This window comes from Phocoena sinus, chromosome 8, assembly GCF_008692025.1.
Source record: "Phocoena sinus isolate mPhoSin1 chromosome 8, mPhoSin1.pri, whole genome shotgun sequence".
NCBI lineage: Eukaryota > Metazoa > Chordata > Mammalia > Artiodactyla > Phocoenidae > Phocoena > Phocoena sinus.
In genome coordinates, this window is record NC_045770.1 from 60,412,982 (window position 1) to 60,434,832 (window position 21,851).

The 21,851-nt window shown below is 50.8% G+C and overlaps 1 protein-coding gene across 12 annotated transcripts; it reads left to right on the plus strand.

Moving 5' to 3' along the window:
- The first annotated feature begins 141 nt into the window (after nucleotides 1–141).
- PGAP2 (post-GPI attachment to proteins 2) lies at nucleotides 142–21,490 on the plus strand. 12 transcript variants are annotated; one of them, XM_032639836.1, is made up of 8 exons: nucleotides 146–208; nucleotides 7,392–7,412; nucleotides 10,377–10,551; nucleotides 18,816–19,068; nucleotides 19,215–19,321; nucleotides 19,932–20,040; nucleotides 20,254–20,377; nucleotides 20,569–21,490. In XM_032639836.1, exons 3-8 carry the CDS (start codon nucleotides 10,387–10,389, stop codon nucleotides 20,663–20,665), a joined length of 855 nt encoding a protein of 284 aa, XP_032495727.1. In that variant the 5' UTR covers nucleotides 146–208; nucleotides 7,392–7,412; nucleotides 10,377–10,386; the 3' UTR covers nucleotides 20,666–21,490. The 12 variants fall into 12 exon arrangements, with proteins under 12 accessions (XP_032495732.1, XP_032495727.1, XP_032495730.1 ...); XM_032639839.1 differs by having other exon boundaries at nucleotides 19,215–19,309; XM_032639838.1 differs by lacking the exons at nucleotides 146–208; nucleotides 7,392–7,412 and adding exons at nucleotides 7,696–7,769; nucleotides 7,946–8,016.
- Nucleotides 21,491–21,851: the final 361 nt, after the last annotated feature.

Consider the following 21,851-nt stretch of genomic DNA (forward strand, 5'->3'; position numbering starts at 1 on the left):
AGTACGGCCCCTCGCCGCCACGGTTGGCTGGGAGGGAGTCGTGACGTCACAAGGGCCCCTAGAGGTAGGCTGGTGAGTGGCTACATCGGGCGGGGGGAGGAGAGAAGAGTGATGACGCTATGCTGAGGCTCCGCCCCCTTCTTTGGAGCGGAGAGACTCGGGTTGCTGATGCTCGGGCCAATCAGAGTGAAGGCTCCAGGATGGCATGGTAACTATTCTACCCTTACTTTTCCCCAGTCCTCGGGCTGTGACGGGAAAGCTCCCCCGTTGTCTTGCCCTTACTTCCTGGCCAGACCACGTGCGGAGCTGGAGGGACCTCCTAGGAGGTCTATCTGCGTAGCTCACCTGCAGCTGCTCCGAGGCCCGCAAACCTGGCCTCCTTGTCTCCTGACCCATGCCAGCCCCAACACAACCTTTCCCTCTCTGAATCCCTAGAATGGACGTTGGGAACATTAGAGGTGCCTTAAGGGAATGGTTCAGCTTAGAGTTTGGTACAAATGACAATTCTCGGAACTTCTTTCCCACCTGCACTTTAGGAACCCCTACTTATTCTTAAAGTCTAGTTGAAATGTTCCTGCTTCTCTGGGATCTCTCACAGCTAGTTGGAGTAATGCTTGGGCAGGCCTCTGTTACAGCCTTGTTACTTTGTATTCTGTTATTTACTTTCCTATCTTCTGGTGCCGGGCTCTTGAAGTCCAGAGCTTCATTTTCAAGTTGGTGTTCCTTTCCCTCAAGACCTAGCCCAGAGCAGAAGCCTGATATCTCAAGGGGGTGGGTTGAGCATGTTCTAGAAACTAGATCTATTGACTGTGGGTCCCACACAAAATAGCAGAGACTGTGTTCAGAAAGCAAAACCTATTAGGATTACTGCTCCACCACCCCCTCCTCCTGGGACATATCTACAAAATTGAAATGGGCCCTGCCCAAAACATGGATAAACTTAAATCACCCTGGGTTTTCAGTGGTGGCAAGGGATTAGAGTTACTTAGTCAAAAAGTGAACACACCATTGTAAAGCAGTTATACTCCAATAAAGATGTTAAAAAAAAAAAAAGTGGAGTGATCTGGTAGTAAAGGTAAAATAAGATAATGGATGGAAGAAACCTAGTGCATTGTAGATGTTCAGTAGGTGCTTGAAGGAAGAAAAAAATAAATATGTGGATGGTCAAATAGGAAAGCTAAACATCTGACTCCAGACACCTTTCCCCAACTACTCCATCCAAACGTCACTCCTTTCCCTCCACCCTCCCTTGCCTATATTCAGCATTAGAAAGTCATTAGGTCTCCCTGGAGAGTTACAGTAGCTTCCTCACTGCCCTCCTGAACCTTTGATTTCTCACCTTCCAATCCTCAAACCCAGCTCTGTTTAAGGCTCTCCTCTGCTTACTTATTATGATGTCCCTAAGGCCAGCCACACAGCATAGGTGTACATTAAATGTTTGATGCATGAATGAGAGAATTATTTTCTTAAATAGAAAAGAAGTATGGGACTTTTGAGTCAGAGAACCCTGGGTTTAAATCTGAGCCCAACCATGTATTAACTGTATGAACTTTGGGCAAATTTCTTAACCCCTCTGAACCTCAGTTTCCTTGTCTAAAATGGGGGTAATAATTGTACTTGCCTCACAGATTTGTGAGAATTAAATGAGCTGAGGCATATGGTAACTGGTACACAGGTACCCTCAATAAATGATAGATATTATTTGTATTCTTTAAAAATGTTAAGGAATTCCCATTCTAAATATTCTAAGACATGGATTCTGACACAGAAAAGGAGCTCAGAAATATGTCTTGTGTGAGTGAGTGTATTTAGTCCAGAGTACTAGCAGGTGTGCAGGAGCTGGGTCCCTTAAGTAGTGTATACTTATTGGAAGACTGGAGGGAGAGACACTGGACAAGGAGTGCTCCAGGGAGGAATTTCCTGTGATCATGGTGATTTCTAAGTAGAAGGACCTCTTGTTAGGTACTCTGGTAGGCATGTGGCCTACAAGCTCATCATTCCCAGGGACTTCTGCCCCAGGAAGGACTTCTTTGTGGACCAGGGCTTCCTAGGCCCACATAGTCTTACTCTGCCTAATTCTCATAACACCCCTTTTGATTGTCGTCATCTGCCTTCTTCTCCTCTAAAGCCAAGGAATTTGGTGCATGTTCTCAAAAGCTTGCTGAGCCAAGCTCTGTCCTGGGCATTAGGAGCCCAGAGATGTCCACCGCTCAACACTCTGCCGTGGCCAAGAGAGACAGAGCTAAGTAAAGTCCATTTCTGTCCTGGAAGCTTCCAGTCTCTCTCACACATGCCCTGAGAACTCACTCTATGCAGCTCTGAAGGATTGATGCCCAGGGAGGATAGAGACCTGTAAGGACTGCAGAATTATAAAAGAACACGAGACTTCCTTCCAGAGAGATGATTCTAAATTTCTTATATGGTACATTGGAAAGAGCAGCAGAGTTAGATTCAAACAGATCTAAGTTCAAGTCCTAGATCTGCTACTTTTTAGACCTTGCACAAATTATTTAATTGTTCTGTGCACCAGTTTCATTGTCTATAAAGTGGGCACAATAATTTCTGTTTCATAAGGTGCTTGTGAAGGTCAAATAAGATCATGGAATTTGCAAAGGACTGGGCCCCTGTTTGGTACATGGTAAGCATGCGGTAAATGTTGATTTCCTTCTTTTCCTATAACTTGATAAGGAAGGGTGATGTTTATAAATGATATATAATTAGATTTATATAAATCTTGTGTGAATATCTGACTTTTAACTAGAGCATTTAGTCAATTGCATTTAACGAATTTACTGGTATATTTAGGATTTTATCTAACATTTTAGACTTTCTGTTTGCCCCAGATGTTCTGTTTCTGTGCTTTTTAAAAAAAATTTTTTTTTTTTGGTAAAAATAACTGCCATTTACTGAGGCCAAGCTCTTTGCCAGATTTTTTTTTTAAAAATTGAGATATAATTTGCATAATATAACATTCACCCATTTGAAGTGTACAATTCAGAGGTTTTTAGTATATTCACAAGGTTGTGCAACTACCAGCACTATATAATTCCAGAACATTTTCATAATCCCAGAAGAAACCCCAGGCCCATTAGCAATCATTCCCCATCTCCCCCTTCCCCCCAGCTCCTGGCAATTTACTAGTACACTTTCTGTCTCAATGCATTTGCCTATTCTGGACATTTCATTATAAACGGAATCATAAAATACGTGGCCTTTGTGTCTGACTTCTTTCACTTATCATAATGTTTCAAAGTTTCACCCATGTTTATAGGAGAATAATATTCCATTTTATGAATATACCATATTTTGTTTATACAGTCATGAATTGGATGGCATTTGAGTTGTTTCATCATGAATAATGATTATTCCATTATTCCACTATGAATAGTATGCTATGGACATTCATGTAAAAGTTTTTTGTGGACATGTGTTTTCAATTCTCGTGTTTATACCTAGGAGTGGATTTGCAGGGTCATATAGTAACTCTATATTTAGCTTCTTGAGGAGCTGCCAAACTGTTTTCCAAACTGGCTGTACCATTTTACATTCCTGCCAGCCACATCTTTGCCAACACTTGTTATTTTCTTTTTTCTGTCTTTTTAAATTATAGCCATGCTAGGTGGTGTGAAGTGGCATCTCACTGTGGTTTTTTTTTATACGTTTCCCTGGTGACTAATGATGTTGACCATCTTTTCGCGTGCTTATTGGCCATTTAAATCTCCTTTCTTGCATTCTTTTGGGTTACTTCATTTTTATTCCTGCATCAGTTTGGAAATTAAATTCTTTTTCTATTATTTTAGTGATAGCCCTAGAAATTACTGCATGCATGCCTAACTCACTAAAGTGTCATGCTAATCTATACCTTTATAGGAAGGGTAGAGTTTGCTGAGACAAGGAAAAGATGCATTCCGTGCCAGATGAACAGGGAGAACAGAGATGTGGGACCAGGAAAGAGCTCAGTGTATCCATGGGTGCAAACTGGGACTTCATCCTAGAAGTGATAGGGGAGGGGCTTTACTGGTGGCGCAGTAGTTAAGAATCCACCTGCCAATGCAGGGGGGTTCGAGCCCTGGTCCGGGAAGATCCCACGTGCCACGGAGCAACTAAGCCCGTGAGCCACAACTACTGAACTGAAGCCCGCGCGCTTAGAGCCCGTGCTCCGCAATAAGAAAAACCACTGCAATGTGAAGCCCGCACATCGCAATGCTCGCTGCAACTAGAGAAAGACTGCTCTCAGCAACGAAGACCCAACACGGCCAAAAATAAATAAATAATTTTTTATAAAAAAGAAGTGATAGGGAAGCTAAAGAATGTTCTATAGAACAATGAAGATGTAATTACTATTTGAGGCAGAATGGAGCTAGAGCAAGATGGGTGAGCCTAGGGTAAATAGTTTAAAGCCATCCAAGAAGGATGTCTCTGCCATGAGAAAGATCTCTGGGAAGAAAAAAAGAACACTCCTCCTCAACCCAGGAAGACTTTCCTAAGGCTGCCCAGGAGGCAGGGCAGCGTTTGGCCTGAAATTGGATGCTTTTAGCACTGTTTCTGTCTCTGTCGCTTTACCTACCTCCCACCCCCACCCCGAGCCATGCACCCTCTGCCTCCACCCTCTATTCCCAGCAGTCATTCTTCAAAGGCCTTTCTTGTAGTTCCTAAATCTCTTCTTGACATATCTAAATCCTACCCATCCTTCAAAATCCAGTTCAATTAAATCAATCTAGCAAATATTTTCTGGACTCTTACTGTATGCCCATGCCTGGGGTAAGCTGAGAGATTCAGAAATAAACGGAACAGGTGGAGGTTCTGTCCTTAAATGAGCTCCCAGGAGGGTCAGGGAAACAGGCAACAGATTATTTTGCTTCATTGTGGTTAGAGCCCTCATAAGGGTGTGATGGAAGGCCATCCAAGGCTGCCTGAGGAGTGGGGAGGTGGGCAGATCATGGCGGGTAGGGAGAGATAAGGAGGAAGTTAAACAAAGCTCCATGGAAGAGGTGAGTGTAGTTAGAATGTAAAACAAGTGGTTGCTGGGGTAGAGGATGGCCACGTTATGAAGGATACTGAACATCACACTAAGGAATTTGCCCTTGATGCTAAAAGCCATGAAAATTTACTACTTTGCCACAAGGCACAAGGGCGGGACATGATCAGATCTGTGTCGTAAGAAGAGCCAATGTGGCTAATGGGGAGAATGATGGAGAGATAGGAGGATAGTGAAGGAGTGAAGGAGATCTCCTACAGGAAGCTTTCCTTGACAACTATATCCCACCTTCACTTCCCCTCTTCTGCCCCCCACCTCTACACCGCCCTATGCTCCTGGGGGCTGGAACATCCCTGAAAACAAATGCTCAGTGAGCTTGGGATATCTGGTATGTGTATGTGGAAAGGGGAGTGGAGCAGTGATCATGGCTAAAGCTTGAAGATAGTGGTGCTGTTTCAGGCACAGGCCTCTCTGGGATATGTCCAGGCACCAGGCAAACCAACCAGGAGGGAGGAGACACTGAAAGGCTTCAACAGCAGCAGCAGCTACTTGGCCAATGGACAAATGCCAGTTCAGCAAACACTGAGAGCGTCCTGAATAAGGTTGAGCCTAGATGCTTAGATGCTTGTTCGATTTTTTAATCTGTAAAATGGCTTTCATCAAACCTACCTCATCAGATTATTAAGAGGCTCAAATAAGAGAATGCTGTATGCACATAGTAAGAACTCACCTTTTTCTTCCACTTTTCCTCATATAAATCAAGTAGGTGATAGTCTTTCAAACTGACAGTGGAGGAAACAGATTCAGAGAGGGTCAGTGACAGCTGAGGTCAGACAGTTCGGAAAAGGCTCAATCAGGACAAATTCAGACTGTTGCTGACACATCTAGCTGTCATCAACCTGGCACACTGCTCTATTACCTCATCTAATTCTCACAACAACACTATAATGTGGATATTCCTAAAACCATTTTACAGATGAGGAAACAGACTCAGGACTGTATGGTGGGGAAGTGCCCAAATCACCAGAGAATTAAAGGCCAGTTAGAGCACCTCAAGTTTCAGGCACTGGGGGGTAGTCTAGAGGCAGGGAGAAGAGACCCAGCCTCAGGGAATGGTACTTAGAGCCAAAGGAACAGACAAGGGGTTAAGACCGGCAACAGGGGCCAGGAGCAGGCATGTGTGGGTTGGAGCTAGACAAAGAGCATCACGTGAAGCCCCAAGGAAGAAAACCTAAATCCAGTTATCAAAACTAAATGGGAGTGGTTCTTTCAGTAACAATTAGTTTTACTAATTGTTCATTTGCCCTGGGACTTTAAAGGCCGGGGTGGGGTGGGGTGGGGTGGCAGAATTCAAGTCAAGAAAACTATTTTTTTTAGAATAAGACACCTTCTCTGTAGACTTAGACCCCCAGGAGTGAGCACGATATCTCTGGGTCCCCCACCATTACCCAACCCAGGGCCTGTCACAGAGGGGGCCTAGGCTGAGTAAATGAACAAGAGTGGATGCATGCAAAAGGGCTCTGGCAAGTTAATCAAATTTGGGCCTTTGTTTCCCCGAATTAACAGTATATAGTGATTAAGGGAATGGCCTCAGGTGCCAGACTCGAATCCTGGTTTCTGACACTAGCTGTGTGAGTAGGTAACTCATCTTCTCTGTTTTCCATTGGTGAAATGGAGATATTAATAGTATCTACCTCATAGGGCTTTTATCAGGATTAAATGGGATAGCATAAAAAAGTAGAAAAGTGCCTGGGACACCGGGGGTGCTCAAAATGTGCTAATTATTACTGTGGGGATTTAAACGGGAAAAATGTGATGGTAACGGTGTCTAGGTCAGATGTCCTCCACCTGCTGCAGATGTTCTGACAATCCCCCATTGTAACTGTAGGAGGGATTACTGGTCCCTTCATTCTTTTTCCCCGTTGAGGTAGGATGGTCTTTACAAAGGTAGCCAAGAGTCCCCCTCAGATTCCTTTAGGGGGTCAGTCAGGGTGGGGAAGGAACCCTGGCTGCGGGCTGGTTTCTGGGGATCAGCCCTCTCATGGTGAAGAGAGACCAGGACTAGGGTGGGGTTGGGGGGCAGGAGATCCGCTCTCTGCATTTCGACAGGCGGGACAGGGCGCCCTCTCCTGATCAAAGGTGGGAATAGCTGTGGCCCAGAGTTTCTCTGGTGGGCCCCATGGGATCTCGTTCTCTGTGAGGCACTCTTCCCTTTGCTGAAATGCCCCGATTGGGCTCTGGGGAGCAAAGTTTGGGGAAGGGGCGCCGAGGCTGGGGCCAAACTGGTTTAAGGTTTAAGAAGTGCGAAACTGGATAATTTCGTCTAGGTTGGGGTGGGAGGTGGGTAGAGACTGGGGTCAGGAAATGAGAGAATTCGAGGTCCTGTTGAATTAATTTTATGTTCTTTCAACAGGTGATGGAACGCAGCCGAGAGGTAAGTGACAAGGTGGCTGATCCAACGTGTCAGACCCAGGTGTCCAGTGCTCTTCCGGCTGCCCCCATGCAGCCGGAATTAGTGGGGCTGACCAGTGCTGGATCGGCATGGCATGAGGGGACGCCAGATTAAGGGGGACAGCCCGGAGTCCCGGGCCGCAGAAGCGGGGAGGGGCCAGCAGAGGATCTGGGTGCTGTTTCCTTCCCAAGTTCCGCCCCAAGCGCGCCGGCCCCGCCCCCGCCGTTCCCGCTCCGACCCGCCCCCCACCGCTCGCCCCCCGGACCCGGCCTGGGCTTCCCCCGGGTGCTCCCTGCTCTCGGACTGCGCCGGCGCGGCCTCCTCGCCGCTACGGCCTGGGTGAGTATGGAGATGGGTGTGCTGGACTGCCGGGCAGCCCCACTTGGGGGAGCTCGGCCACTCGGTCTGGCCTCCGCGGGGCCCGGCCCCGGGCTGTGGGGATCCTGGTGTCTGTCCAGGACCTGCTGCTGTGCCCGCTGGGGTAGCTGACCCCTTTCCCCTCTGCTCCCTGACAGGGGCCCGATGTTCCAGAGTGAGCTCTCCCTTCTTCACCCCGCCGGCACTCCTGGTCCAGATTCTTCCTTAGGTGCCCCAGGAGAGAGGTGCCGGGGACCTGCAACCCTTTAGATTAGTTTCAAATCCCAACTCTGCCAGCTATTAGCCTGTGACCTTGAGCAAATGTTAACCTCCCTGAGCCTCACTTGCCTCTTCTGTAAAATGGAAATATACAGGCTATAGCTAGCGCCTACCTCATAGAGTTGTAGTGAGGATTAAAAGAAACAATGTATATCTAGTACTAAGCAGGGTGCCTAGTACTCAGAAGGCACCCAGTAAGTGTGGATTTGGATTGGAGGCTGAGAAGATCTTTGAGGATCTTTGGAAATAAGGTAGGGATACTCCTAAGAAAGCAGTTTCCAGTTAAGTGGTAACTGTGTGGAAGTTAGAGTTGACTGGGGCTGGACAGCTGCCCTTCAGATAGTGAGCTCCCTGTCCTGAAGCCTGGGAGAGTAGAATGACCTAGTTGGTATGGCCTTATTAGTCATCCAAACCACAAGATCCCCATGTTGTACAACTGTGAAAACAGGCCCAGAGTGGTTAGGTGACTTGCCCAAGGTCACACAGCTAAAAGAGAGGTTAGGCATACCTCCAACAAGTGGAACAGACTGTTCCTCAAACCTTATCAACCCCTGTCTTGGGCACTGCCTAGTCATTCCCTGAGGATCTGGTCTTTGGTTTGGGGGTCCCATTGATTCCTGAGGGATCCAGAGCAGCTGGCTTCAGGAAGGGATGTTGGAAGGGGGGACTAGTACCATTGCAACCACAGAATCTGGGTTGGGCTGGGTGGGGAAGGTCTTTGGGGATGATCCAAGGACTGTAGGAATGTGCTTGATTTGGGAGGGCCACCAGAGCCACTTCCACCGCTCCTGGGAAACCCCCGGCCCGCAGAAGGAGGAAGAAGGTTGAGCAGTTGGGGCAGGCTGCCTGATGGAGCCTGGCAGAGAGGTGGGTGGAGGAAGATGGATGAGAGGCATATCCACCTGGCTTGTTCCAGATGCCATGAGGCCAGCCTCCTGGAGGTCAGAGTTCTTCCTGAGGGCGGTACTAGGAGAGAGTCCTGAGGGCGGGGCCAGGAAGAGCTAGGACTTGATCTCCAGGCAAGGTCCTGGAGTCCAGAAGGGCAGGTTCTTTATGTATCCGGAGCCAGCCCTAGTTTGGCAACTAGAAGCCTAAATTCTGAGGATGGCTTTCCCTCAGGTTCAGCATATGGCTTTGAGGAAAGACCTTCCTCTCTCTGTGTCTTGGTTCCTCTGTCTTTAAAATGGGAACAGGGCTGACTGACTCACTTATATAAGATTTGGTTTTTTAGTTTTTTTCCTCCTATGGACAGGTACCCCTTCACTTTTCCCTCCTAACCTGACCTAACCTGACCTCTCTGCCCAGAGCTCTGGCCCAGAGAGCAAAGGGTCAAGGAAGGTGAGAGCTGCAGTTTGTGACACTGTGAGCCCCACATCTGCCCACTGCTGGCTCTTCCTTCTATTTGCTATGTGACCCTGAGCAGGGTCCTGCCCCTCTCTTGGCCTCAACTTCCCCTTCTATACACTGAGGGGGTCCGGGCTAGGATTGCTGGTATATACTTGGCTAGTAGTTAGTGCATGACCTCATATCCTCATCTGAGTGGGGGAGTGCAGTGGGAGGAGCCCAGTCCTCAGGAGCCCTTACCTAGTCTCCAGAGGGGAGCGGTCAGGCCCCTGGGCACTGGGAAGCCTCCAGAAGCTGACCAGGCAGCTCTCTCTAGCAAACAGCAAGCCCAGGCTAGCACCAGGCCTGATTCTGCAAAGCCTTTCACCCTCAGAGCACGTGAGGCAGCGGGCGGGGACAGGCAGGGGGTTGAGGTTCTGTTGGCTTCCATGGAGTCCTTGCTGCTGTGGACTGCGGTGCAGGCACACAGAGCACACAGAGCTGGGAAGGGATTGAAGGGGCAGAAGCACCCCGGGCCGGTGGGTGAAGCAGTGAGAGCTGATAGGAGGCCCTGAAACATGGAGGTTCCAAGGCCTGGGGGAGGAGATGGGCCATTCTGTTCACTGGGAGGTTTTAGGATTGGTTCCTGAAACAAGAGAGACTAGTTCAACCGGCTCCTGTAGTACTAGGCCTGTCAAGCCAGGCCTAGGGATGAGAAGTTTTCCCAATCTATTCCGGCTTCATCTTAGCACAGATTTGGTTCATTGTCTTTCCTCTGAAATTGAGGGTGAATGTTCTCATGGGATTCTCAGTCCATCTTCCTCATCCAAGGCAGTAGCTGTCCAAGATTAGGGGTTAGGTGGCTTCCTTCTCAGACTCTCCACCCCATAGCATAGCTAAGCTGAGGACTGAGCACAAGGGCTAGCTTCACCACTGAGTCCCAACCTCACTACCTTGGGCCCTGACAGCACACCACTCCATCCCCAGGTCTGACAAGATGTACGAGGTCCCACTGCCACTGGATCGGGATGGGACCCTGGTCCGGCTCCGCTTCACCCTGGTGGCCCTGGTCACAGTCTGCTGTCCACTTGTCGCCTTCCTCTTCTGCGTCCTCTGGTCCCTGCTCTTCCACTTCAAGGAGACTACGGCCACACACTGTGGGGTAGGGCTTGTGGAGGGGGGCACTGATACCTCATGTTCAGGCCCAATCAGATCTATTTTGGATCCTGATTCTGTTGTAACAGGATTAGCCATCAAACATACTGGGCTGCTGGGGGGATGCCTGCAAATTGAGGTCCCAAGGAATAGTCTCCCTCCACCTTCAACAGAGGTCATTGGGGGCCAGGGTCCCTGAAGTTGGGCAGCCCCAGAACCCCGAACCCAATCCTTAGTTCACAGAGGGGCAGATTCAGCAGCCCCAGGGTTTTCTGGGGGACAGAGAAAAAAACTGGGCTAGAGGGCATTTGGGGCTTTTTAGTGGGGCACCGTGGGCTGTGCCTGTCCCTACGGGAATGTGATTATGTATATGTGCATGTGTTAACTGTGTGGGACATGACTATAATGGCTTTGAGTGGGCTATGTGTGTGAGAGAGACTATATCTGTGTCTGTCTGGTTGGGGACCTGATTATGTGTGTGTACATGTGTTTTCTGGGGTAGGTCCCATGACCTCTGAGGTTCCATAGGTGGCCATACACCCTCTTGGACAGGGATATAGGGTGCTGGGCCAGGAAGAAAGTTGTGAGAGTTCTTTCTCTGTATGTTATGGGTGTAAATGGGGTGAGACCTGTGTGGACCTTTGTTATCCTGCTAGTTCATCCACTGACTCTGTATATTACCTGAATTTCAGAGGCTGAGCCTCAGTTTCCCCATGTCTATCAGGGTTGCTAATTCCTGTCCTCCTCCTTCTCAGGGTTAGTGTAGCGCTCCAGGTGGAGGAAATAAGAAAGTGGTTTGGGAAATGTGAAAGGGGAGGAGCAGAAGGAGGAAGAGGAAAAGGAGATTGTCAAGTTGGAAGACAGGGCAGGAGAGGAAGTTAGCCAAGGGTCTCTAGGTGGGAAAGAGGCAGAGCCTGGACATGGACCCTTGAACTAGACTCACGGAGAGCTCAGGAGGCCCCCAATCAGCTGAGCTTCCACCTTCCTATAAAGAGCATTTGCTTGAGAAAAAGGGGTACAACCAGGAGTGGGATCTGGCTGGCAAGCATGGGGGCCCACTTCTTTTGTTCATATGACTTCAAGTTTTCCCTCTTCTTGATTTGTCAGTGGGTAGATGTGGACCTTGAGTTGTGGGCAGCCAGCCTGGTGAGACTCAGGGCTGGGAGCTATCAGAAAGAACAGGACTGGAAGAAAAGGGGGTGACCAGGTGATCAGAGGGGGAAGATCAGAAAGGATCCATCCAACAGCCTCTCCTGACCTAGTTCTCACCTTAGATAATGCATCAAATGTTCTATTACCCTGGCCAACTCCTATTCATCCTGCAAAACCCTTCTCATATGTCTCCTCCTCCAAAAAGCTTTCTGCAGCCTCCATGGGGCAAGCTTAATCACTCCCTCCTCTGGGTGCCCATAGTTCCAGGTGTTCTCTCTGATATAGTTCTATCACATTATATTTGTGTCTCTCTTCCCTACTAGGCTGGGAGCTCCTTGAAGATGGGCACTGCATCTGAATCAGAAAGTATTTGTTGAGGGACTTCCCTGGTGGTCCAGTGGTTACGACTTTGTGCTTCCACTGCAGGGGGCACGGGTTTGATCCCTGGTCGGGGAACTAAGGTCCCGCATGCCACACAGCGCGGCGAGGGGAAAAAAAAAGTATTTGTTGAATAAATGGATAGGACTCCCCCCCCCCCACACACACACACACACACACACACACACACACACACACACACACACACACACACATCAGCCCTGGGAAAAGGAAGGCAGGATATAATGCAGTCATAGTCCATACAGAGAATTATAATATTTGTATGGCATATGGAGTTAGACGGAGTAGGCTGTTTGCTCTGGTCCTCGTGGCTGGCTCCAAATGATAATGGGATCAGTAACCTCAGCATACTTATAACCCCTTCTCAACATACTAGATAGGGAGCTAAGGCATAGGTAGCTGCTGGAAGGGTACCTGGCCTCTCTGGGGCAAGACTAGGCCTAGTGACCCCAGGGGTATTTTGTCCCTACTCCCTGGGACTACTATGATGGATACACCTGGGAATTTTCACATATACTCTGAATTTTTCACCCAGAGAATCCCAGGAATGGCCAACTGAGGAATGAAAGAAGTAGCCTTAGTCTATAATTACCAATAGATGACATTGCCTCTGCTTGCACATCCCCAGTGATGGAGAGCTTCTTTCCTTCTCAGGCAGCTGATTCTGAGGAGACTTAGTAACTAACAATTAGCAAGCTCTTTCTTTTTTTTTCTTTTTTTTTTTTTTTGCGGTACGCGGGCCTCTCACTGTTGTGGCCTCTCCTGTTGCGGAGCACAGGCTCCAGATGCGCAGGCTCAGAGGCCATGGCTGACGGGCCCAGCCGCTCCATGGCATGGGGGATCTTCCCGGACTGGGGCATGAACCCGTGTCCCCTGCATTGGCAGGCGGACTCTCAACCACTGCGCCACCAGGGAATCCCAGCAAGCTCTTTCTTATAGTGAGCATATACCCTCTTTCTCGTGAATCTCTGTCCTGGCTCTGGCTCTGCTTTGGGACCCTTGGAGCTACTTTTTCTACCTGGCTTCCAGCCAGCCCTGCAGAGATGGGAAGGCAGTAATGGCGGGGGAGGAGGGTCCCCTGAGTTTACTTTTCTCAGGTAGCATAGCTCCAGTTCCTTCAGGCAATCCTTACAAGACATGTGCCCTGGACTTGGCCCAGTTGATCACTGTTCTCTCCTAGGCCCTGATCTGGGCATAGGACTTCATATGGCCTGGGAAGTACAGCCCAAATCAGGACTGTTCTATTCCTATTACTGGCTGTTAGACCTCTGTTAATGCAGCCTGAGCTGCCACTAGTTGTTTCTGCACAGGTACAGGCTGGACACTGATACCTCATATTCAGGCCTGTCTAGATCTCTTTTGGACCGTGAATCTACTGTTTAAGATTAGCTAGCTCTCTGATGGGGCCCAACAAACATATTCAGTCCTGCTCCAACAGAAAGGGGCTAAATCCTATTCTGCTTTCTCCCTTTCCCTTCCCAGAAACCTGCCTACATGCCTGGACCCAACCCTCAGAAAGGTCCCCACCGCCATGTCTGGCAAAGGGATCTGCTGTGGGCCAACCTTGGCCTCTATCATTCTTACCTTTGCAGAGTGTTCTGGGATTTATGACATGGCCTTGTTGGTCGTGGGAATGCTGTGTGCCCGGGGAAGGCGTGGAGATCCGGGCTCTGTGGGCGGGAGGCAGGCCCTTGGGAACTGGGGGTGGGACCCTCCAGTCTTAGAGCAGTCTCAGTCTGGCTAGAGCCCTCAACCCAAGCCCCGGATCCTTCAGCACCCAGTGTGAGTGTTGCATAGTGCGCCTACCCCCACCCTGATTCCCTGATGCTGAGCTGGACTAGTAGACTAGGGTTCCCTTAATGGAGGGAGGTCTGAGTCCCCAGGGGAGATTTGGTCTTAGGCCTTTTAATACAAATCTGCCCTCCAGAAGGAAGCCCAGCGTGAAGGGTCACGGTGGTGGTGGTCGGTGCAGTGGGGGTGGGGGAGGGAGTTCTCTGCCCAGAGGGAGAGGAAGCAGAAGAAGCCCAGCTGCCTCAGTCTGGGTCTGTCCTTCCTGGGTCTGGCCCAGCACAGGAGACTCAACCTGAGTGGAGAAGGTTCCCATGACCCTCAGTTCCCGAAAATCTTGGATGGGGTGACATGGTCTTCTCAGAGAGGAAGGAGATAGAGGTCTGGGCCTCCGGAGGGACTCTGGTATCTTGGGGTCAGGGTACTGCTGGCCTGAGGCTTGGATCATTCTGAGCCTGGGGGTGGGATGGCTGGTAGCCTGTGGTCCCATTGAAATAGGTTATGGGGCCCTCCCACTGTTCCTAGTTGAACTTGGGTGAAGAGCAGGAATGTGGTCAGACAGGGTCAGTGGGAAGGCTTGGGTCAGTCTGAGCCAAGGTCCTTTATCTGGGTTACTTGGCCTGAAGTAAACCTTGACTTGGAGCCTTAAGCTATCAAGTGGCAAGAGGCCTTAGTCCTAATGTTTGATCCTAGCATAGTTCTGGGCCTTGGTCTTCCCTTCTGTGGAATGGGAATAATAACCCTTCCACCTCTGACCCTTCTCCTGAGTGGGTATGAGGGTAATGGGAATGAGGTGGGCTATCAGAGCTCCCATACCCAGGGCACTGGGAGCCTCTATTCTCCATACTCTTCAAGAGGTGAACCTATAGAACCAGTGTGCCAAAGGGATTCCTATGAGCTGACCCTGTCTCTCTGCTGTTCCTGCCCCATCTCCCTCTGTACCTCCTCTTCTGCACTGCTTTCCTTTTTCCTTTATGCCCTTCCTACTCTTTATACTCTGGCTCTTCCCTATACTCTGAAAAGCCAGCTCTGGAAAAGGCTCTACTTTCCTAGGCCCAGGTAACCCCACCAGGCCCCAAGTTGTGTCCCTTGCCCTGCCTGGGCACCACTCCCTACAGGATGTTCTCTGCGGCCTCCCAGCCCTTGGACCCCGATGGGACCGTGTTCCGGCTCCGCTTCACTGCCATGGTCTGGTGGGTCATCACTTTCCCCGTGTTTGGCTTCTTCTTCTGCATCATCTGGTCCCTGGTGTTCCACTTTGAGTACACAGTGGCCACTGACTGTGGGGTGAGTGCCAGGCTCCCCAGCACCTGGGTCACGGCCAGGTCAGGAGATGGTGATAAGGGTGGAATCAGACAGTAGGAGAGAAGGCGGAGGGACAGAGAGAGGGGAGAGGGATAAAAGGATGGTGGGGGGAAAGTCAGAGCTGGGGGCAGTTTGGGGAGAGAGACTCAGGGAAAGTAGAGTCACAGTCCTCCAAGAGTAGAAGAGGATTGTAGAGGGTACAAGGGAGCAGAGGGGGCCTGGAGGAAGGGAAGAGAGTGGGAATAAGCAGGAGAGATTGCGAGAGGGAGAAGGGGGCTGAAGAAAGACAAGACTGGAAAGGAAGCCAGGACTGAGGAGGTAAGATGAGGCCAGGAGCCAGGAGAAGTAACAGGTGGCTTTAGCCCAGACTAGGGGCCTGACCTGAGAAGATGCCCAGCCCTGCCCTGGCTTCTTCTATCTTTGTTTCTCCTCTGGCAGTCTCAGGCCCCACAACCTATATCCACTCAGAGCTTTGCCAGCTAGAAACCTAGAAGGAGTTCCTGCCTCCAAGAGCAGTCCATCAAGCCTTTCTTGAGGGCCCAGGGGTGGAGGTTCTGTGTCAGGGGCATGGAATTGAACATGGACTTACCCTTAGCATCTTATTCCTCCGAGAGACAGACCTAGGCACAGACAATCACAACACTGTGAGATGAGATCCCTTCTGTGATAAAAGGGAGCACAGGGATGCGGGGCCCAGGAGAAGCACTTAAACCGGCTTGGATGTTGGAGACCTCCTTCCTGGAGGAGGGAGAATTATTGCTGTGGGGTGAAGAAGGACCTTTGTGAGTGCCAGGCGGACAACTTTTGATTTTATCCAGAGGGCAATGGGGAGCTTTGGAAAGATTTTAAGCAGGGAAGGGACACGATCAGATTTGAGCTTTAGGAGACCATTCTGGCTCCTGAGTGGAGAACAGATTCAACGGCAGGGGGCAAGCATAGGGAGACCAGTGAGGAAGCTAGTGCAATAGCTCATGGTACAGGGGATACCAGGGCTAAGATGGGGGACTATGAGGTTAGAGAAGAGAGGATGGAGTCCAGAGAAGAGTAGCAAGTAGGATTGACAGGAATGGGAGTTTTTGTCCAGTTGGTGGGGAGGGGAAGGGGTGGTAAGGTATAAAGAAAAGTCATCCATAATTTCAGGGGACTTTTATCTGGGGCCAGAGGAATGAACCTCTAATGGTGAAACATGAGGCTCTATGATAAGGAAGTTTTTGGACCCTCTCCCTTTATACCATGTGAATTTCTGATCTACTGCCCTGCCATAGATCCACTGAGCCATGTCTTCCAGGCCAAAGGGTTTCTATTCTTGGGGAAAGAGGTTATGTTCCCATCTCTCAGTACCCTTAGCTCTGGGCTTTTGGGGAGGTTTGTAGTGAGCTGTGTACGTGGGCTCTGATATCTCCTCATGTTGCTTCTTGTTGGCATAGTTGGTGAGTGGGGAACTTGTGTATTCGGAATGGCGGGGGTGTATATGAGTATCTGTACCTGATTAAGCATGTGTGTGTGTGTGTGTGTGTGTGTGTGATGAGGGAGGCAATCCCTGCTCTTAGAATCCTGCCCCCACCCTTAATTTGAGAGGAGCTTGTGAGGATGGGACAGGCAGCCACAGGGCCCTAACCCTCATCCTCCTGAGGCATCCCCCTAACTCCGTGCCATCTCTACCCTTTACCTCTTTCCCAGCATCAGTCAGGGCTCTGGGCCCTTGAATACTCTCGGCTCTCCCAGCCAAGCCTTAGATGTTGGTACTGTTCCCCTTAAAGTAGCTGAGATTGGGGCTAGAGTTTTCAAAATGAATATTCTAGAAAGTGGAGGCAACACTCCCACTAATCCTACTCAGGGGACCTACCCAGAGAGGCAGAAAAGTCAAGTAAGGAGGCTTGGAGGTCTCAGAAGTGTCCAGTCAAGATATGATTCCCACCTTTCACTCATAAGTCGGCCTTGCCACGTTCAGTAGCCACATAGATCACAGCCAATTTGCAGGCTTTTCAGGAAAGTTTGTCTTCTGAAAGCCGTCGCTTGTACTCACTGCGTGCTAGACACTGCAGATGCCTTGCGTACATTATATTTAGTATTCACCGTCCCCTGCAAGGTAGGTGACGTCATCCCTATTTTGCCAATGAGGAAATCAAAGCTCAGAGAGAAGAAGTGACTTGCTCAAGGTCAGCCAGCTAATAAAGGCAGAGCTGGAAGGTAGACCCAGGTTTGTGTGGCTCCAAAGCCTCCATGTTGCCCTTCACTGATTACTCAGAGTGAATATCTGAGCCTGGTCTCAAGCTATGGTATCTCAAGCCATGGCCTCGATAGCATCACCCTCTCTCTGAGAGCTCTGCACTTAGCTTCCTCTGACAGTGCTGAGGGGAATCCATCTCCGTTTCTGTGAAGGCTTGTGAGGGCCCTGGCTGGTCCTGTCCCAGGCCCACCCCTGCCCGGTGAGCTTCCTCCATCATTGCCTGCCTTCCCAGCCACTCTGGAGACCCATTCAGCATCCCCACTGGGAGAAAGGAAGGGGTCTTCCAGAACTCCATCTCTGAAGACTTGTCCTGCCATAGTCACAGCAGGGTCATTCCCTCTCTGGGTTTCTGGGCTCTGGCACTGCTCTGGCTCTTGTTGAAGGTCTAAAAAAGTCCACGGAAAGTGTGGGCAACAGACTGGTAGATTCTGCAGTCATGGAATCTTTTAGAAATGCAGATTCTCAGGTTCCAGACCTTCTGCATTCTCACACAATTCCAGGTGACTCGTATGCATATTAAAGTTTGAGACATACTGCTCTAGGCCCCTGAGTCTAAGAGATCCTCTTCCTATTCCTGACCTTCCTGTTCCCATCGAAACTACTGTTCATCCATCCCCCATTCTCTCACCCTCCAAAATAAGCAACATCAGTCCTTGCAGCTGTGTGATATTATCTCCTTCCTCAGCTTTAAAGAATGACACTCCAGTTCCTTAAGGAGTGAGGGAATTCCAGCCTTTGAGAAAGATGGATGAGAGAGACGCATAAGAACAGGGTCATTTTCTTAGACTACCCCAGGTTAGGAGCACCCATTTTCCTAAACATGACCAGAGTGAATGTATCTTCTGGCCCAGCTTCCCTAGGATCTCACAGCACCCTCTACTACCTTGGTACCCCAGACCAGAAGAACAAGTGAAGCTGGGAGCAGTCAGGAACAGCTTAGCTGGGCAGTGAATCCAGCGCTGTGCCAAGGAAGCTCAGATGCTCTGTGACTCGTTTCAGTCCTTGGGACTGAATCTGGGTTGCTGGGCTCATGGACCCTCCCACAGGACCTTATCCAGGTCACAGCCCTGTGCTGTGGGCTCAGAGAGCATCTGAACCTGCCTGTAGCTTTCCCAGCCACCTGTAGGGAGATGGAGGCGGTCCCACTATGCCCCAGCACAAACCCCAGGCTGGCTAGGGAATGAGAACCAGGCACACTGGGGACCTGGAAGGGGACCTGGAAGGACCTGGAAGGGGAGGTCTCCCTGGAGAGCTCTGGGGCTCTGAAGAAGGACATCCTGGAGGCAGGGGACTGGACCAGAGCCTTCTGAGTGTCAAGGTGATTCCACAGAGAGGAAGATCTCAAGGTGGGTGGGGCCGGCAGGGGGCTGGTGCCCAGATGGTTCACAACTCTCTAGGTGCCCAATTACCTGCCGTCGGTGAGCTCGGCCATCGGCGGAGAGGTGCCCCAGCGCTACGTATGGCGCTTCTGCATTGGCCTGCACTCAGCACCCCGCTTCTTGGTGGCCTTCGCCTACTGGAACCACTACCTCAGCTGCGCCTCCCCGTGTCCCAGCTACCGCCAGCTTTGCCGCCTCAATTTCGGCCTCAACGTCGTGGAGAACCTTGCGCTGCTAGTGCTCACCTATGTCTCCTCTTCCGAGGACTTCAGTGGGTGCCCAGACAAGGGAAGGAGGAGCAGGGAGGGGTTCCGGGAGGGGATGTCCCTGCCCCCCACCCCCACCCCCCGACCTTACGATGCAGGGCTCTGGGTGCTCCCTGCAGTGCATGCTCCCAGCCCTCCTCTCTCCCTCCAGCCATCCATGAAAACGCTTTCATTGTGTTCATCGCCTCATCCCTCAGTCACATGCTCCTCACCTGCATTCTCTGGCGGCTGACCAAGAAGCACACAGTAAGTCAAGAGGTACGGTCTACTCCTAGTGGGGCTGCAGGCGGCTCAGGAAAATCAAGGACACTCGTACTCAGGATGCGGGTAATGGTGAGGTGGGAAATGGAGTTCTTTTGCAAACTGGGGCTGGGGCTGGGCTTGGAGACAAGTGGAGGGTGATTGATCAGAATCTGGGGCTGTGTTTGGGTAGCATGGGAAAATGGAGAATAGAAGAGGTAGTGCCTCCAAATGGGAGTAGAATGAGGGGCAGCACCCAGGCTGCAGCGGGAACACTGCATCAGGGCTGTGGTCTGTAAAAACTCTGGTGCCTCCCCCCAGCCCTGCCCCCCCCACCCTGTACTTTTCTTCTCCCCACAGCATCTGGAGGTGTTGGGTTGGTGGGTAACTCCAAGTAACTTTCATACTCTGTCCCCCTGAAATGGGAGGGACAGGGACCCCACTGTACCTTGGCCTCATTACACCAAATGCAGGGGTATGAAATGCCCATCATTCCTGCTGCCCCTGCCTCTGCCCCCTTCTATGACCAAAGGAGGCAAGACACAGCCCTTGGGAGTTGGGGCCAAGAGGGGAGGCTGTCCGCACATATCTAACAAGCTGCAGAGTGATCAGACAGCCCATCCCCTAGGAGCGCAAGTCCTACAACTGGAAACAGCGGCTCTTCATCATCAACTTCGTCTCCTTCTTCACGGCGCTGGCTGTGTACTTTCGGCACAACACGTATTGTGAGGCTGGAGGTGAGGCCAGGCGAGGATCCATAGGTGGTCACAGTGGCTAAGGGACAGTTGGGATGTTTTCTGTAATGTGCAGTATGGCAGTGGCAGTGGTCTTGGGGACTGCCTGCCATTGTGTTCTTTGCGTAGTGATGCAGTGGTGGTGATCTATCAAGAGGCCCCTGGGGGGTAGGGAAGGAGGCTTATCACACCCTGTTCCTTGTGTCCTTCCCACAGTATACACCATTTTTGCCATCCTGGAGTATACTGTTGTCCTAACCAACATGGCGTTCCACATGACGGCCTGGTGGGACTTCGGGAACAAGGAGCTGCTCATTACCTCCCAGCCTGAGGAAAAACGGTTCTAAACCCTTCTCTCCTGCTGGCGAGGAGGCCCACTGCCCAGAGAAACTAGGACAGGATACCACTCTGGCCTTCCCTCACCCCCTGCGTCCTCTCTGAGCCCTACTGAAGCTGGGGTAGAGGGGAAGAAGGGAAGAAAGGCACAGGACAAGGCTTTCCCCGGCCCTACTGGCTTCTCCTTTCCCCCAGCCCACGTGAAGGCACAGGCTCCTTCAAGCAGCATCACCTGTACCTGAGAAGCCCCAAGAAGCTGAGCTGGCAGGAGAGCTCCACCATCTGGTGCTAAAAGAAGTCCTGAGGGGCTTCCCTGGTGGCGCAGTGGTTGAGAGTCTGCCTGCCGATGCAGGGCACACGGGTTCGTGCCCCGGTCCGGGAAGATCCCACATGCCACGGAGCGGCTGGGCCCGTGAGCCGTGGCCGCTGAGCCTGCGCGTCCGGACCCTGTGCTCCGCAACGGGAGAGGCCACAACAGTGAAAGGCCCGCGTAAAAAAAAAAAAAAAAAAGAAGTCCTGAGGTTCATAACCACCATCTGGTTCTTGGCCTTTACATAGTCACCTCTCGCTGAGGTCAGGGACCACTGAGCAGTGGCTGCTACCAGAAAACCGCAGCCATTTCTCCCCATGGGGTCATTCACTTGACCCATGCGTCTAATGATCTACTCTGCACATTCAGGCCTGTGACCACATTCCCCTGCTGAGTATGCCCAGGTGTCCCAGACCTGACTGCACCTCTGATAATGGTGCATGCCCTTCCCTATCTGAGCCTCCTCGTGTCCGTGTGGATGATGGGGGTGAGGGGTGGGTGGGAGGCTATATGATTTCCGAGGGCTCTGCCAGTCTGTGCTTCTCCCTGTGGAGGTGGTGTTCTGTACCCAAAGGATACAGAAAAAGCACTGGCACAGCATGTATTTCCCTTCCCTTCTGGAATCTCTGGTTCACAGACTCTTCCTCCTTGGCAAAAGGTGCCAGGTAGAGGGGACAGAGGCACAGATTCCTACCCCAAAACGGGTTCTCTGGTGTCCCCCCCATCCTCCCTACTGCCTTAGTCCCTGTGCTCTTTTGGTTGTACATTTTATTTCAAAGGAAAATAAATTTTTTTTTTTTGCCAACAGTCTGGGCTAGGCTTGCTTGTTTGGGGGCTTGTCTCTTTAATGGAACTGAGGGGAGGGACAGGCTCCAGGATGGAGGGAATAAGTCCATGGTAGGGTATGATTCCATGTGGCATTCCCCCCCCACCCCCTTAGGCCTGGAGTCTCCCAAGGCTGGTCCAAGCCTTGATTTGATGAGCAGGAGTGACTGAGCTATCCCTATAATGACTCCAGGTCTGGAAGCTGGGCTACCTGGGAGAGTCTTGGGTTGAGGCGATGGCCTGAGTTCCAGCCCCAACTCTGACAGTAAAGATTTGTCCCCTTGAAGGTATAAGGGGACAGCTCTCAGACGCACGACTGTGAGAGCACCTACCTGCAGGCTGA